The sequence below is a fragment of the Balaenoptera physalus genome (genome assembly GCF_965194825.1).
Source record: "Balaenoptera physalus genome assembly, chromosome: 11".
In the NCBI taxonomy this organism is placed as follows: domain Eukaryota; kingdom Metazoa; phylum Chordata; class Mammalia; order Artiodactyla; family Balaenopteridae; genus Balaenoptera; species Balaenoptera physalus.
The window spans coordinates 473,478-490,679 of record NC_138896.1 but is presented as its reverse complement, the minus strand read 5'-3'; the positions used below and the strand labels follow the sequence as shown (position 1 = coordinate 490,679).

Sequence of the window (17,202 nt, the reverse complement as noted above, 5' to 3'; positions counted from 1 at the left end):
AAATAAATAAAATGATAAAAACTTCCGAAGGTGACAGGATTTTATTACTAAGTAAAGTATCAAACCAGCATGAAGAATCTGAACCAAAATAAAGTTCAAAAAATGCAGTTCTCCAACTCCCTCTCAAAGACTGTGGTGACAATGACCAACGTGCTTATGGAGCACACACTCGGAGGCACACCTGCTCACACACATCCCCCAAGAAGATTGAGGCTACAGTTGTTCTTCACTCTTGAAGCCAGTGAGGAAAGATTAAGGTTGACTTGGTCTCCGAGTTACCAAGACTTAGGTGATGCCAGCTTGGTATCCACAGCTCCCTTAGTCTCATCTCACCTTGTCTGTTACTCCCATGTTAAACAGACCTTTTCTTCCCCTAATTAAGGAAAACTCTGTGGTGAGAGAGGTTAAGTGTAACAGGAGGGAACATGGGATCTCCTGGCTGAGATGCCGGCCTCCGTGTCCAGATGCAGGGTTTCCAGGGGAGATCGTGGAGAGCTGTGTTTCGGACTTATGTCCCTTGCCCTCTGGGGGAGAATGGGGACAAAGGAGCCAGTAGAGAAGAGGAGGGGGGGCGAAAGCTGCTGGAGAGTGTGACGGGCTTCCCGGCCACCCGGTCAGGGCCCCCAAGCCCAGGTGAGCACCTCCCTCTCCCTGGAGAGAGTGGGCTCCAGGCCTTTTCCAGTTGTGCCCAAGGGGACTGGTCACCTGCAAGGCGAGGGGCTCCGGCGGGCAGTGCTCGTGGGTGGAGGTGGGATGTTGCCCTTGGACAAGGCTGCCTAACGTCTGAAATGAGGCTGTGTCTGTGATAATGCAGCATCGGGACTCTCAGAGAAGTCATCAGACTTGCACACCTTTTCTTCCAGGCTGGGGATAATTTCTCCCACTGAATAAATTTTAGAGACAAGATAATTTTGTGTCCCATATGGGGGTGGGGAACAATTTCAGTCAGAGGGGAACGAGGTAAAAATGACCAGGGTGTTTGCAGGAAACTGTGATCCCTTTGAAGTTGCTGGAGCTTCGGCTTCGAGGATTAGGGTAGCAGAAATGAGTCCTGAGAGAGAAGCAGGTTTGGGAAATGGAGGGACTTGACCGCAGAGCTTGGACTTCATTCTGCAGGCAGAGGGTGGGCACTGTAAGGACTGCTCGCTCACAGGCCCTCAGTGGGCCGGGTCCTGCCCACTTCTGTTTGCTCTCAGACACAGCTTGCTCACCTCCAGCTTGGAGCCTGACACCTCTGGGTAGATACTTAATTCATGTTCGAATGAATAGATAAATGAACTGATCGAGAAGTTGACCTTAAAAATGTGGGCAAGAAAGTGAGGTACAGATAAGGGAGTGTCAGTTAGTGTAAGCTTTTCTTGAAATTGATCTAGATGTGGACATAGAAACATGGGTACTATATAGATCTGATTTTATCAGTAGGCGTCATCAGGCATCAGTGTGTCTTAAAATAACTTTCATACAGGTCTTTAACAAAAAGCATTTTAACAAGTTGATTTACTGTTTTTAATTTCAGTGTACCCAAATTTTGATTTTTATCTACTGAGTAGGAAATGATTTCATGTTTGGATAGATTTCATGAAGTATCAACTCAGCCTCTTTAAATCATATTCTTTTTTTGATGTAATTTCTGTATTTTAACTAATTTCCTATCTTACATATACAAAGTTTTTATGTTAAGTTAGCTGAGGTGTAGGAAGTATATTTTTTTACACACACAAACATAGGCTCCATAATGTATCATGTATCATTGTAATGGTTTGTATTCATGTTTATTACTGTTGGTTACATCTTTGTAGTAATAGCACTCAAAATATATCTTAAACCTTTTCCTCCCTCAGAGGTAAATTTCCCCAGAAGGACTTAGAAATGCTGTTCCCTGGAATGAGTGCTGATTTTACAAGTGAGAACTTTTCGGCTGCCTGGTACCTCATAGAGAACCACTCCAACGCCAGGTTAGTGGGTGCTGGGCTGTGTTGTGTGGTTTGCACACAACATGGGGTGCAGCTCATCAGACTTGAGGTAACGTGGGTTTCCCTCTGGCTTTGCTGCTTAGCAGCCCTTTGACCTCGGGTGAGCTCATGAACATCTCAGAGTATCTGTTTCCGTATTTATAAAATGGGATCATTAATCAGAGGACCCCTATTTCCTACTATCATGTTCTTTCTATATGTTTTGTTATTTATGCCACCCATTAAAACTTTGGAGTCTCAGCTGTGTCCTGTGTCTGAATGTGATCCCCCTCCCTACTCAGGTAACAGAATTCTCGAGTGCTGGTTTAAAATGAGGAACACACCTCCTTCCCTGACCAGAGAGCAAAGGCAGATGAGTTATTTATCATCTTGCAAAGACTTGGCTTAAAATTAGCCAAAAAATAAGCAAGGGTCATGTATCCAATTAAAGTGCTCCTTTGTGTCTGCTACTTATAGTTTACCCACCCTCTGTACAAGAGCAGGTCTGTAACTTTTTCTCAAGACTGGCTTAAAACAGTTACATTTAGTAAAAATGTTTTAATAAATCAATGGCTTATTGTTTAAAATTTGTATTCTTGAAAAGCCAACTTGTTAAAGTATACCTTAGGAGAAATTCTTCCCTCACCTATTGGGATGAAAACCGTTATAGAAAACAGGAAAAGTTGGTATATACCTAGAGTAAATTTGGCCTGATAAATTTTTAGAGCAAATGCCTGTCACTTTCTTTGTGAAAGATGGTTCTGAGTTCATATTATAGACGTGCTTTTCTGTCACCATGTCAGGATTGATCTCTGTTCTCTGTGTAGGGCCATCTTGGCATTCAAGAATATAGTTAACGTTTTATATAGCCAGATTTTCTTAGCTCAGGTGGAAATAAAACTTCTGAAATACAGAGATCTGACTGTTTTTTCTCTGCCTGAGATATAAAGATGAAATAGTGTGATCTGTTTAGTTATTTAAATTTTGAGTTGACCCCCAGGTTTCCTGTAATTTCACTGTTAATGGCGGGGCCCGGTCGTGATGGGCTGAAGAGTCAGCGTGCTCAGCTTGTGTCCAGAGCACAGCAGTGGACGTCCAGGGGGTCCTCCTTAGTCCTGGCACCCAGCACTGCATGGTCCAGGTCTCCCCATCTGGGAGACGCTCTTCAAAACTCCTTACCTGGCAAATCCTGTGTGTGATTTGGGTCGATTATAAGAATGTGTCCATGTGTATTTACTTCCCAGGGGTCTGACATATGAGGGCTACAGATCTCCTTGTATAGCTGCTGTAACTTTGGCGTTCATAACATGTAAAGGTTTAGATCTAGGTAAGAATTTGAAAGCTTGGTTTCATCTGATTACATATTGTATCAGTCTGTATCTTTCCAGGGTAGGCTTCAGTATTTCACACTTGATGCATTATCTTCTTGTGGTTTCTTCATTTCACTTCAGTTTTGAACAGCTCAAAATGGCCGTCACCCACCTGAAGAGGCAGGCTAACAAGAAGAGCGAGGGCAGCCTGGCGTGCGTGAAAGGGGGACTCAGTACTTTCTTTGAGGCACAGGACGCCCTCTCAGGTAAGGTGACCCTCAGCCATCTGCTGGGGCTTCCCCGCGGACACCCGGCCCTGCACGTACGGAGTGTTTGCAGGCTGTGGCGCTGAGGCCGTGTCCCTGGAGCGGAGCTCTGCAGTGGCCACCAGTCAGTCTTTGCGGCCGGGCTGGGATCTCTTTGAAGGCTTGGTACCTTAAGTATTTGTCCCTGAGGCTTTGCTCACCCATCAGACACGTGTGAAATAGGAAACCACGCTGCCTCCCCGCAGTGCCCGGTGTCCAGTTAAATCCCAAGGGTAGAATTCTAGAATTTTAAAAATCCTTGTACAGCCATCAGTATCTTGCACATGGGACTAATTCTGTAGATGTGACCCATTGTGTGTTTGGTCTGGGAAGAACTGGTGATAACGTGTCCTTTCTTTGTAGCCATCGCCCCACCAGCCCCGCACGGTAGCTAACTCCCCCATCCATGTACTCATCCTTACATGGGAGGGAAATTGTATTCAATAGAAATGGTGTGGCTTTAGACATTTCAAGGGAAGATGTTGGGTAGGTTATTTTATTTTTTTCTTTCTCTTAAACTACCTTTAATTAATAGAAATCAAATTATTGTTTATCTAGTAAAAAGTAAGATATATTAAAAAAAAAAAAGTAAGCCCAATTCTTTTTAAAAACAAAGACACCTGTAACTAAGTACCTGTATAGCTAAGTACCTATAACCCTAACTGTAGACTAAGAGGCCACACCTTCTTCAATTCAGTAAGTTTTTAAAATTAATTCATACTGTTACAGTTCGGATGTCCTATTATCTTTTTTAAAACACTTCTCCTCCTGGGCCAGACACGCTTGGTTGCCTTTCGACAAGTTACATGTGCATCTGGTACAGCTCTCTGCACGTAGAAGTTAGGTCTTTGAAGGAGTGAGTTGTGAATGCCTGGGAGGGAGCTGAGAAGTCAGGTGAACTTTGATAAAGTCTCTGTGCCCTGCGTTTTTTGATGGTGTTATTTTCTTCTTTCTTTGTGCTTATTGATATTCTAAGTTGTCAGTGGTGCTATGTCAGCAGCAGAAACTTGAGCATAAATGAACTGAGTTTAGTGTTCTCGAGTTAAACGAAGTTATCGATATGCCTGATAGCTGTGCACGTGGTAATTTGCCATATGTGATTAGCAGTTCTCATAACTATTGTAATTACAATACTTCCTTAGCAAAAACATGCTTGACTCTTCTCTCCACCCTTTTTTTGTTAACATATGTATTTGTAAACACATGTATACTTGTATTCATTTATTTATGGTTTTACTTATGTAAATGGCTTCACTCCTGGCAGATTTCAAGAGGTTTTATTTGGTGCATTAAATTTAGTCTCATTTATTAGACATTTGTCCTAGAAGTATACTGGTAATTTAAAGTTTAGCAAAGATGATAATGCTGACCAACTACTAATAAGCGAGTGACTCTATGGCGTATAGAAAATGATTTTAATGGTAAATTAGAAAATTTTAGACACACATATATCTAGCTTTTCTATTTTTTGATGTAAATGTACATTACAAAAAATATTAAACAGACAAATAATCAAGAACGACTTGAAACCCTACTGTAGGGATAATCACAGTAACATTTTGATGTATTTCCTTTTGGTCTTTTTCCCCCTCAGCTTATATGAGTGCATATTACAAAATTGGAATTATATTGTGTACATAGTTGTGTGTGCTAGAAATCTTTTATACTTTAGGTGGCTCCTCTGAGTAATTATTTTCCTATACTTTAGCATTTGATTTGTTTTATTAGTAGCTCTTTAAAAATTTTTTCAACTATAGTCTTAATTGAAATTGAACTGTAGTTTTAAAAAATGCTTTTTCGGTCAGGTTTTGGTGTTACTGTTACACAGAATCATGTGGATCTGTACAAGTATATGTTCGTACCGTGAAGTGGGTTATGTAGATTAGGAATTATTTGAAATTTGAGAGCATTAATACATTGAAAGAGCTAATAAGCTGTCTGCTCAGGTAATTAGCTTTACTCTCCTGTTATGAAAAATTTCAAGCATGCTAAGAGTAGAGAGAACAGTACCATCACTTCCTTATATACCTGTCACCTAGATTTAGCAGGTCATATTTTTCCATACTCGCCTCATCGGAGGTTTCGAGGCTGCTTGGTTTGTGTTTGCTGATCTCAGGCAGCACGGCCTTCCTCTCCTGTGCGCTTCAGTGTGAGTCCCCTGATGAGGACGTTGCGTACTCGACCACAGCCCCGCGACCACAGCTCAGAAAGTTCCAGTAATCCGTCGGCATCATTCAAGGCCCCAAATTCAAATTTCCCCAGTTACACTTACTTGGTTTGTCCAAACCAAGATCCACATAAGACCCAGGCAGTTCATTTGGTGTTTTTTTTTTTTCAGTCTCTTAAGCCTCTTTTAAACTAGAACAGTCCTTTCACCTTCGCTACCTGTCTTCATTTTTTTCATGCTATTGATTTGTTGAAGACACGAGGCTGTTTGTCCTGTAGGATATCCCATATTCTGGATTTGACTCATTACTTCCTCAGGGTGCCATTAGCTTATTTTACTCTCCGTTGTATTGCTGGGACTTAACCTGATTGGATACCAGTCAGGATTCAGTTTTGACCCTTGTGGCTACATGTGGTAGCATGTGCTTCCGATCTTATCCCATCGGGAGGCGTTAGTGTCTATTCCTCCTGGAGAGAGACCCTGGGGTGTATATATAGACACTGGCAGCGTGTATATAGATGCACTTTTGAAATCTCTGCTTTTTGTGTTCTGTGGGTTTTGGTTTGGCTTTCTGAATTTCTCTATTTCATTAAGATTTTCATGCCTTTTAGAATTGCATTATAATTTAAAAGTCATTAAAATTTCATTGTAATAGGCCCTTGTCACCAATTTCATTCACTCATGTGTCCTACTTCTTTGTTTACATTGATTCTTTTTTTTTTTTTATAGATATATTTTTAATTAATTAATTTTTGGCTGTGTTGGATCTTCGTTGCTGTGCATGGACTTTCTCTAGTTGTGGCGAGTGGGGGCTACTCTTCGTTGCGGTGCGCAGGCTTCTCATTGCGGTGACTTCTCTTGTTGTGGAGCACGGGCTCTAGGCACGCGGGCTTCAGTAGCTGTGGCTCGCGGCCTCTAGAGCGCAGTCTTAGTAGTTGTGACGCATGGGCTTTGTTGCTCTATGGCATGTGGGATCTTCCCGGACCAGGGCTCAAACCCGTGTCCCCTGCATTGGCAGGCGGATTGTTAACCACTGCGCCACCAGGGAAGCCCACATTGATTCTTCAGTTATGCCTTTTTTGTGTTTTTAAAATTTGAAATTTTAATTTTCCTCTTCGATCTAGTAGTTTGTAGTGGATTTTTGTTTTTTAAAGTTAGTTTCTAGTCTAACTATATTATGAAAAGAAAATGTGTTTCTTGATAGATACCAGTTTTCTGCAACTGCGTGTTCTTTTCAGGGCACACTGATTGGTGTATTATTATCAGTGCCTGATTAATTATGTTATTTAAGTCTAGGTTATTTATAATAAACATGCCAGACAAATCTCCCTCTTTAATTTTGACTCTGTCAGTTTTTCTCTGTATGTAAAACATGTTTCCTTTGTAACTTTTGATGCTTGGATTCTCTTGATACTAATATTACACTGTAAGGTAATAGTAATAGCTGCAAAATTGGGGCACTTCCCAGGACTACCGCAGATTTGGTGATCAGCTGGAAGGACTCACAGAACTCACAGTTGTGGTTTATTACAGCGAAGGGAGACAACTTAGCTCAGCCTGGGGAAGGGCACCCGGGGTGGGGCCAGGCAGTCCCACCCACAGGGAGCCCTGGTTGTCCTCTCGGGTGGAGTCAGGTGGCACCGACCCTCCTGGTGATGATGTGAGATGGCGGCGTGGAGTGTTGCACCCAAGCCTGGGGTCTGGAGTTTTTATTGGAGCTCTGTCACATAGACACGAGCTGACTCCAACAGCTGGCCTCCATCTCCAGTCCCTCTGGAGATCGAGCCAATGCCAAGTGACCAAAGCCCTCACCATAAACCACATTGTCAGACTGTGCGGTGAGGCCCCATCACAGAAGATGCTTGAAGAGCTTAGAGGTGACCTTCCAGCAGCCGAGGGCAAAGGCCAACCCTCTCTTTGGGCAAGGTTAAATTCTTTACTGTACAGGATTAACATTCCATACCCTTCCTTTTGTATGCATTTGCTTGATGATATTATGCATTAAGTTCTTTTTAACCTTGAGAAATTTTGATTTTGTTTCTCTCTTATAAGCAAGAAATGGTAGGATTTATATTCTTTTATGCCGTTCTGAGAGGTTCTGCCTTTTCATAGAAGAATTTAAGCCGTGTACATTTATCATAAGTGAAACTTCTGTCCTTTTGTTCTGTTATTTTTTCTTTTTTCATTTTTACCTCTGCTATATGGACCATATTGTTTGCAGATTTGGAAGAAATGGTCTTACATTTTATTACAGGTTGTCTCTGACTCCTGATGTGCATGACAACAGTTTGGCACATCTGCATTCCTCATGTGCTTTCCTTTTTTCTGGTCTTAACTTAATCTGAAGTCATAGACCCAGCTGCTTTTTTTTACCTTTTCTATTTTATGATTCTGTTTCTAGATTTATTCTTGTCTTTTGCATTTAATTTCATATTTACCACAGTTACTTAAAATTTACCATTTATACACATACATTTCATTGGCTTTAATGTTTGTTGCCAGTTGTGTATATGTGTCATCTTTCCTCTTTGGATTTTTTGTTTTGTAACTCTTGTGCGTTATCTGTTGAATTCCTGCATGCAGAAGTGTCTCTTGCTTTCATACATGAACAACCCCTTGGCCATAAGAGAATGACTTTTAAAACATTGATCCAGGGTCTTCTAGTGTCACAGAGAGGAAATCCTGAGCCAGAGTAATTCTTTATTACTTGTAGGTGACTTGTTTATTTTTCTGTCTGCCTAAATGCTTAAGATATATTTGTTTAGCCTTAAATTATTTAAAAAAAAAAAACCCAAAACAAAAAAACCCCCTTTTCAGGATATATTGGAATGTAGGTCTTGTTTTTATTCATTTTACCCGACACTTGATGAGCTTTTCGAGCCTGTAGACTCACACCTGCAGGCTCTGACACTTCTCTTCTGCTCAGTCAGCTGTCACTCCCCGGGGTGTCTCTGAGAGGCCTCTTGCCCTGCTGCTTCCCTGCGCCGTGCCCAGGGGAGGAGCCCTCTGCTAGTTTCCCTCCCTCTCCTGTGCGCTGGGTGCTGGGAAATGGTCGTGCTTAAACAGTCCTTTCCTTAAAGAGGTGTTGGAGGTGAGAACAGTAGGGGAGACTCTGTAGTCTTGAAGACTTGGGAAAAAGTCTGCAGGTGTGTCATGTCTGGGCCACCCTGTGTTACAGAGTTAGCTGGATAAATACCTTTCTCTGCCCTTTTGATATCATCTGTGTTCTTCTCTTGACCGAGTGGACTTTTTTCATACACAGTCCAAGGATTTTTTTCAGTCCATCCCAGTCAGGTGTACAGTTGGCAGCAATTACCTTCTTGCGTGGCTTTTATTTATCTTTAAGGTTTTATGCTGTTTTCTTTATTCCTGTGTGTACCATGAGTATCTTAATTAGAATTTGGCAAGAAGTGTGTCTGGCATAACTAATCTGCCAATGTTAACCTCAGTGTGTTTATTATTATAGTTTTTTCTTTACCATATCCTGCAAAAATATTCCCAGCACCGTACTCCACTTTCCCGTGGCTGTCGCCCTGCTGTGCCCTTCCGACCCTCAAAGCCTTGAAGCCCAGGTTCTCCCCGCTTGCGGTGGTGCCTGTGGGGCCTCCTTACAGGAAAGGCTGGCTGTTCCTCAGTCCCTCTGACCCTCACCTGGCCAATCACTTGTTTTAGCGGCAGGTCCAGCCCCATCAGCTGCTCCTTCTGAGAACAACTGTGGGCCTGGCCTCCTTTACCATACGCTAGGTGAGGGGTGCCCGAGGGAAGAGGCCCAGGCAGAGTGGCAGCGTGTGCTGCTCAGAACACGCATGGCCCTCCCTCCGTCCGTGTGTTGCTGCTGCTTCAGGAGTGGGTGCCACTCTGTTGAGGGATGCAGGTAACCTCGGCACGCACTTGTCCAGGACCCACTTGTCTTAAGTGGGCTCCTTTGTACCTGCTAGTCTTCGAAGGAGTAGTTGGAATTATGTTATTGTTGTTTTCAGTATAACTGAGGAACGAAAGAATTCATAGAGTACCCAACCAATTTAGATGTAATTTATGTATGATTTAGCCACTCTGATAAAAATTGAGTAGAGTAAGAAGTAGAGAACTAAATGTTTGAAAAGCTGTATATAAATCTGAGTTATTAATGCATCTCACCCTAACCCTGCCTAGTGTCCTATCTTAGTATTATCCTCAGAGGTTGGCACCTGGACCAAGTTGGGCCACACCTGTCTTTGTACACGTCAGGAGCTAAACATGCCTGTTTTTCAAGAGTTGTTTAAGAAAACAAGGGAGAAGAATGTGTGCTAGAGGCCCCCTGTGGCCCCCAAAGCCCTCAATATTTACTGTGTGTTTCTTACAAAAGTAGTTTGCCAGTCTCTGGTGTAGCCTGAAATGCCTGCCGCACACAGGCCGGTCGCAGTGTTCAGCGGTTAGAGCCTGCAGCTAGCTCGTGGATGACCGTGTGCCTGACACTCCTGAGGGGCTCCACCTGCACTCACGCCTTTCCTTAGTGCTCACCTAATAATGGCGTTATATAAATGCATACACAAATATTATGAATTCTTAAATTGAAATTACAAAGTTCGATGTCCACGTTCTGTTAGAGTTCAATAAAACAAATCATTTCTTTGAATCAGTAGGCAGTCTTTCTGTAACTGATTTTTCTTTGAGTAGAACTTTTCCATACATACTTTTTTGTTTCCCAAATATAGATTTATGGTGTTCAACTGCTTCACATATTTAAGTTTTAATACATGAGAAATTGTAACAAGCCTGTGACTGTGGACTGAGTTGCTCTTTTTTTTTCTTGAGGTTTTTCTGCTTATCAAGGTCACAATTTTTTTTTTAATTTATTTTTGGCTGCGTTGGGTCTTTGCGGAGCGCCGGCTTTCTCTTGTGGCGAGCGGGAGCTACTCTTCGTTGTGGTGCGCGGGCTTCTCATTGCGGTGGCTTCTCTTGTTGCGGAGCACAGGCTCTAGGCGCGTGGGCTTCAGTAGTTGTGGCATGAGGGCTCAGTAGTTGTGGCTCGCGGGCTCTAGAGCGCAGGCTCAGTAGTTGTGACGCAAGGGCTTAGTCGTAGGCTCAGTAGTTGTGACGCAAGGGCTTAGTTGCTCCGCGGCATGTGGGATCTTCCCAGACCAGGGCTCAAACCCGTGTCCCCTGCATTGGCAGGCGGATTCTTAACCACTGAGCCACCAGGGAAGCCCCCAAGTTGCTTATTGAGTTATACTATTTAAAAATGTTTTCAGAGAAAATAAAAGGTCAAGTGACCCAGACCTTGGGTTATTTGCATTAGTTTTCTGGAAAGTAGGATTGCCTTTATCAGATCCCAGTGTCTCTGGGTCCTCATGCTGGCTGACAGCCTGAGGGGTCTGCTGTGTGGAGATGGGCGCAGGAAGCCGCTTTGTGGAGGAACAGGGCTGTGAGCCATGCAGCAGCCTGGACCTGTGGAGCGGCAAGGGGCCTGTCAGTAGCAGAGAATGTGGCTGGGGACTGGTTTAGTGCAGACTCTCACTTAGAAGCAGCATTCGAGCGGAAGCTCTCAGGTGTAACCTCTTAACTGCCACCGATAGACCGGGAGTGGTGACCACCTAATAACATGCCACGTGGCCACTCGCTCCCTTCCAGGCAGGACCGTCAGGAACACAGCAGCCTTTGCTCAGGAGCAGTGCGAGCAGATGTGCTTGTTTGGAACATAGGCGTCCTTCTGGTTTCGCTTTTTAATATTTGGGCTTTTTTATCTCCGTTCCTTAAAGATAGGAAAGTTCTTTCCCATTTAACTTAAATCAATTCAAGGTATGTGGAAATGTTTTATGTCATCACATAATCCAAATTTAAAATATTAGATAAATAACTTTTTTTTCATTCCTGACTCAACCAAGACAATTAAAAATACAGTAGTTGGCTTTTCCCCGCAAATATATATATTTTTCTTCCTGTGAATGTGTTTTTTCAACAGAGAAGCAGTATATTTTTAGAGTTTCATGCAAAATTTGAGGTTGTTTTACAAAAAAGTATAAAAAAGGACAAGATTAAGACTAGAAACTAATTAAAAGAAGAAGTTGATGTTCAAAGCTCATTTGACCCAGAATTCCCTAACCAGTGAGTCAAGGGAAACCAATGAAATTGTAATTGATTAAAGAAACACACATCAGTTTTGCTTAGACAGACTTTTTTCCCTGTAAATCTGCCACTCCTGACTGGTGGGTTGAGGCAGAACCTGTCAGTTCCTTCTAAGGAGGAGTTGGAATGTTAGAGAAGAGCTCATGTCCAGGAGTGCTGCTGCCCTGGAGTCCTGCCGGGACGCTGGGCAGTGAGCCGTCCTGCAGCGGAGTGTGTGCTGCAGCACGTCTGGTGAAGGCGTAGACTCCTGGCTGTCTCAGCAGCTGTTATTTTGGAAAGAAGTCTTGTATTTGCAACTGAATGCAGTTCCCCACTGACATAGTAGTTCTGTTGTTCCCAGTTTACAGATGTGGAAACAAAGGCTGAGGGGGTTTGGGTCACCTGCCCATGCAGTGTGGGCAGGATGTGGTGAAGCTTCTTGTCCTGGGATCACACCGCTTGAGCTCAAATTTGGGGTTTGGCTTTGTGACCTTGGTCAGCTTATTTAATTTTACTGAGCCGTGGTTTCCCCATCTGTGAAATAGAAATAACATTAGAAGCTCATCATTGGCTTCTTACCAGATACGCATCGTGCATTAGAAACTTATCATGGTGCTCTGCTTATGGTCATGCCTCAGTAATATTTGCCTTGCTATTTTTATTACTTTTACTGTGTCACAGTTTTGAATTTGAAATTGTATTTGGGGATTTGTTTTGAAAATTTTCTTAATGAGTCACCTGAGCAAGCCTGATCTGCTGTTTAAAACCTCCTCTCTTCAGCAGGTAAAAGTTTTTAAATATAAGTTAACCCTTTCCTAATACTCTTTATCAGAATCATTCAGATGTGCGTCAGTATTAGCAAACAACTCCAGTGTAATTCGTACATCCACAAATTGACGTATTGGTAGATGTTACTAGATATTTCTTGAGAACCTCCAGGGAAATAATTACAGACTGAATAGAACATGAATAATACGTATTTTGCCATGTTAAATCCCAAGGCTGAAATTAAATATTTTGAGGTTGATAGATGTCAAATAGTAGTATTTCTATTTTGTAGATGGTGAAACTGAGAAATAAGAATGACTTTCTTATGGCCAGATATCAAAGATATTAGTTATTTAAGCCTCACTTTTCTTTTTTTTTTTTTAATAACCTTTTCAGATAATTATATAAGTTCATCTTTTTTTTAAAATTTATTTATTTATTTATGATTGTGTTGGGTCTCCGTTTCTGTGCGAGGGCTTTCTCTAGTTGGGGCGAGCGGGGGCCACTCTTCATTGCGGTGAGCGGGCCTCTCACTATCGCGGCCTCTCTTGTTGCGGAGCACAGGCTCCAGACGCGCAGGCTCAGTAGTTGTGGCTCACGGGCCCAGTTGCTCCGTGGCACGTGGAATCCTCCCAGACCAGGGCTCGAACCCGTGTCCCCTGCATTGGCAGGCAGACTCTCAACCACTGCGCCACCAGGGAAGCCCTCACTTTTCTTTTTTAATTCAACCGTCTTTACCACTCAGCCTTGGTGATCAGATGACTAAGTACGTGTATTATGTACTATTTTAACAGCATTAAACTACCATGACTTAAGACTGGTGTCTGCTGGTTACTTTGCAGAGTTTGTGCAGAGTTTTTGTGTGTTTGTGCTTCTTTCTAGCAGTGAAAATATGACCATTTTTTATGCTGTTTAAAAATGTCATTTTGACGTAATGTTTTCCCACCCATTAAAATAGCCTGTGTTTTAACTAGATGCTTTTTTCTAGCCATCCATCAAAAACTAGAAGCGGATGGAACGGAAAAAGTCGAAGGATCCATGACGCAGAAACTGGAGAATGTTCTGAACAGTAAGTTTTGTCCTACTACCCAAAACTATTTATGGACTTCATAACGAGCTTTGATACAGTTCTTGGACCTGGTTTCACAGAACAAGGCAGTAAGTTGTATTTTAGTATTTATTTCTAAATAGTAGTGATTTAATGAACATAAAGGGGAATAACAACATTGAAAATGAATGTTCTCTTTCTGTTTGCATTTTATTTATGAGAACTCATCATTTGAAAGCAAGCCAGTGTACTTCTTAAAAAGTAAAGTTTGCTGCCATAAAGAGGGCCAGGATATAAATAGCATCATCAAAGATAGAAAAGTGCCGCAGCAGTAACCAAGATTGTCATTGACCAAAACCTGAAAAAGCATCTTCAAGTATGTGCCAGCATCAATGCAAATAACATCAGCTACTAGAGTGACAGATACCGAGCTGCTGTCTATTTATTTGTGCCTTGTCTTTTTCCAAAACAACTTTAAGGCAGCTGCATATTTGAGTGTTTCTAACTGTGAGACATTTTGTAAGAACTGTAGGCCAAGAGAAACTGATACATGCAGTTGGAGGCCCTGTCCACCTCCCCTTCTTTTTTCTGACATCTGTACTTCCAGCTACTTATCCTACTGATTTAGAAGAAACTCATCAGATAAATCAATCCCTGTTATAATATTAGTGGCTTAAAAGTAAATTATTCTCTTCCACGTATGTAGTAAAAATATTTGACAAGGAGCAGTAATGCCCAGGGGACTGTCCTCGTTTTCAAGTATAAGCACATATAGCATATGATTTCTCCAGGAAGTAGGGTAGGGTCGAGAATAACCGAAACATTTAAGAACCCCGGCATCAGCTCTTTAGTGATTCTATGAATGCAGGACTGTGATAGCAAGTCAGTTTTGCACGTCCAGCTTAATTTAGTCCCATCAGCAAAAGTTTCTGAGCTTTTTTGTAAATATCTATTTGTAAACCTGGGGATAGCTCTGATAATAAAAGTGTTTCCTAGAAAGAAGCTTTAATTTGATATAGGCTTTCCTTGGTAGTAGAATTTGAGTACTTGGATTTCATCCCAAACTTTATGAGTTTGACAGCACTTGAAATTTTTTTGTCTCTGGTTGTTGGTATTATTATCATCATCATCACCATTTTGCCTTGAGATTTTACCTTGTTCCTTGTTCTCGTCTGAGAACCAAGTCACCAGCTTTGTTCAAATGGATATATTCTGAATTCAGCCCAAATAAGCATTTACTAAAGCTATTTCTATATTAACATAGACATTTTAAGGTCTTGGATGGATATTTTCTGTTTAGGGATGTTATTTTCCCTGGAGAAGTTGCCATCAAACCATGATATCTGTTTAAAAAAAAGATTATGTCAGTAACTTTTAAAAGGTGGCTTGTGAGAACAATCTGGCTTAGTAAGTATCTCATTGTATCAGTAGAAGAAAATGGATATTGGCTCAGGTTTGGAAAAAATCACGATCTGTTTCATGGGTGAGGCCTGGCATAGTATGTTAACGTAATTTTTTTCTTTTCAGTAGTTTAGGTAATTCTCCTTTGGGACTTGTGGTATAAAATTTGTAAGGGAAATGGTTTTACTTCTGTTCCTTTATAAGCACAAACTTCTTCTAGAAATGTGTCCTTTTAACTTTCTACTGAAATTTGCTCTTTTTTGGGTAAAGTTGGCTTAACGTGACTGTCACTTCTTTGAGACTCAGGACTTTCTGGGATAAAAATTTGCTGTAGATTATATTCCTTTGTAACAATCCATTTTTCCTAGAAACATTTTTATGTCAACCGGACGTTGATGTATGCTGTCTTAGGGTAAGTCGTGTTAGTCTAGGTCAGCTTGGCCAACATTTGTAAGACTGGTTGTGTCAAGTGCCGTGCTGGGTCCAGCGTTGAGTATGGAGCTGGGAGGGGTGTGGCTGCCACCCAACAAGCAGGTCCCCTGCCCCGACGGCGTGCCCGGGTCACCGATTCACCGGTCTTCAGGAGCTGTACCACCGGGGAACTGAAACAGAAATTATGCAGGAGTGCAAATGTAGTCTGGTTTGCTTAGATTATATATTTTTTCTTTTTTTCGAATTTCTATTTCTCCTTTTATTTATTTATTAGCATCTTTATTGGAGTATAATTGCTTTACAGTGTTGTGTTAGTTTCTGCTGTAAAACAAAGTGAATCAGCTATACGTACACATATATCCCCATATCCCCTCCCTCTTGCGTCTCCCTCCCACCCTCCCTATCCCACCCCTCTAGGTGGTCTCAAAGCACCGAGCTCATCTCCCTGTGCTGTATGCAGCTGCTTCCCAGTAGCTATCTATTTTATGTTTGGTAGTGTATATATGTCCATGCCACTCTCTCACTTCGTCCCAGCTTCCCCTTACCCCTCCCCGTGTCCTCAAGTCCATTCTCTACGTCTGCTTAGATTATATTAATGCTTTAATCTTGTGTATAATTACATACTAACGTGCATTTTCCCTGAGTTATTTTAAATGAAAGTTTGTTAAATTTGGGCAACCTTTTTCACTTTAAGTTTCTAAAGGGTGATGTTGACTAAGAAATACAGTCCCTTTTGTTCAGAATTTATCAATGTTGAAGCCTTTCATTGAAATTCTTTTTTGTTTTCACTGATACATGTTTCTCATATTTGCCTTGGTATTTAATAATTCCTTCTTGATTTCAAGCCAGTGATGAAGTGAAGACTGTTCATTTCTATCAAATCCACATATCTCACTCTGTGTTGTTACCTATTCCAAGAGCATAGAACAGCGCCGTCCAACAGAACTTCTGCCATGATGGAAATGTAGCTCTTGAGCACTTAAAATGGAACTAGTATTGCTGAGGAATTTAATTTTTATTCAATCTTAATAATTTGGCTTTAAGTCAAAGTAGCCCTGTGTGGCTGGTGCGGCTGGGCTAGGCAGGCAGGTGCAGGGAGGGACCGTGCGGTCTAGGTGTGCGTCGCCAGAGCCGGGACAGCTAGACCTCTGTGCCCCTCACTGGCGTCAGGGCTTGCTCCCACAGTCCACAGATGCTCAGCCCCCGCGGTAACCCTGGGAGGCTTGTGCTGTAACCTCCATTTTATTGACGAAAAACTGAGGCTCAGAAGGATTGAACGCGTTACCTAAAGTCACATCAGCAGTAAGTGGCAGAGCTGGGATTTGTGTCTACGCATCTGGCTCTGAGCCTGCGCTTTAAACTACAGACTGCCTTGCTGGTTTGGGATGCGTGGGTTTCAGTGACCAGTATGCTTGCCACGTTGCATCAGGTACACACCCGGTTGCTATCTCTGCGGTCCACTGAACGTTCACCAGTAACAGATGCCCAGCTGCTCTTCCTGCAGAGTCGGGGGGACCCACTGCATACGCTTGCCAGGCCCTGCTCAGACAGCAGAGTGTGCCCGTGTGCAGCCTCCTCGTCTCCCAGGGAGAAACTTGCAGACATTTCACAGACATGGAGACTCAGAAGGGGAAGTTGGCCCACAGAAATGAAAGTGCATCAGAAAAGGGAAAGTGGTGACAGTGTGAGTGGAATTCAAATCCAGCACGATTTGGGTTGTAGAAGTGGCTGTGGT

General features: G+C 42.3%; 1 protein-coding gene across 6 annotated transcripts in view; it reads left to right on the top strand.

Annotated features, from left to right (window-relative positions):
* The window catches only part of EXOC2 (exocyst complex component 2), a 155,590-nt gene that overhangs the window by 45,352 nt on the left and 93,036 nt on the right, over window positions 1-17,202 (top strand). For all 6 annotated transcript variants that reach the window (XM_082414831.1, XM_082414832.1, XM_082414833.1 and 3 more), the window contains exons 5-7: window positions 1,842-1,955; window positions 3,404-3,528; window positions 13,575-13,655. In XM_082414831.1, the coding sequence (XP_082270957.1) occupies window positions 1,842-1,955; window positions 3,404-3,528; window positions 13,575-13,655 (320 nt within the window). The remainder of the gene's footprint in view (window positions 1-1,841; window positions 1,956-3,403; window positions 3,529-13,574; window positions 13,656-17,202) is intronic.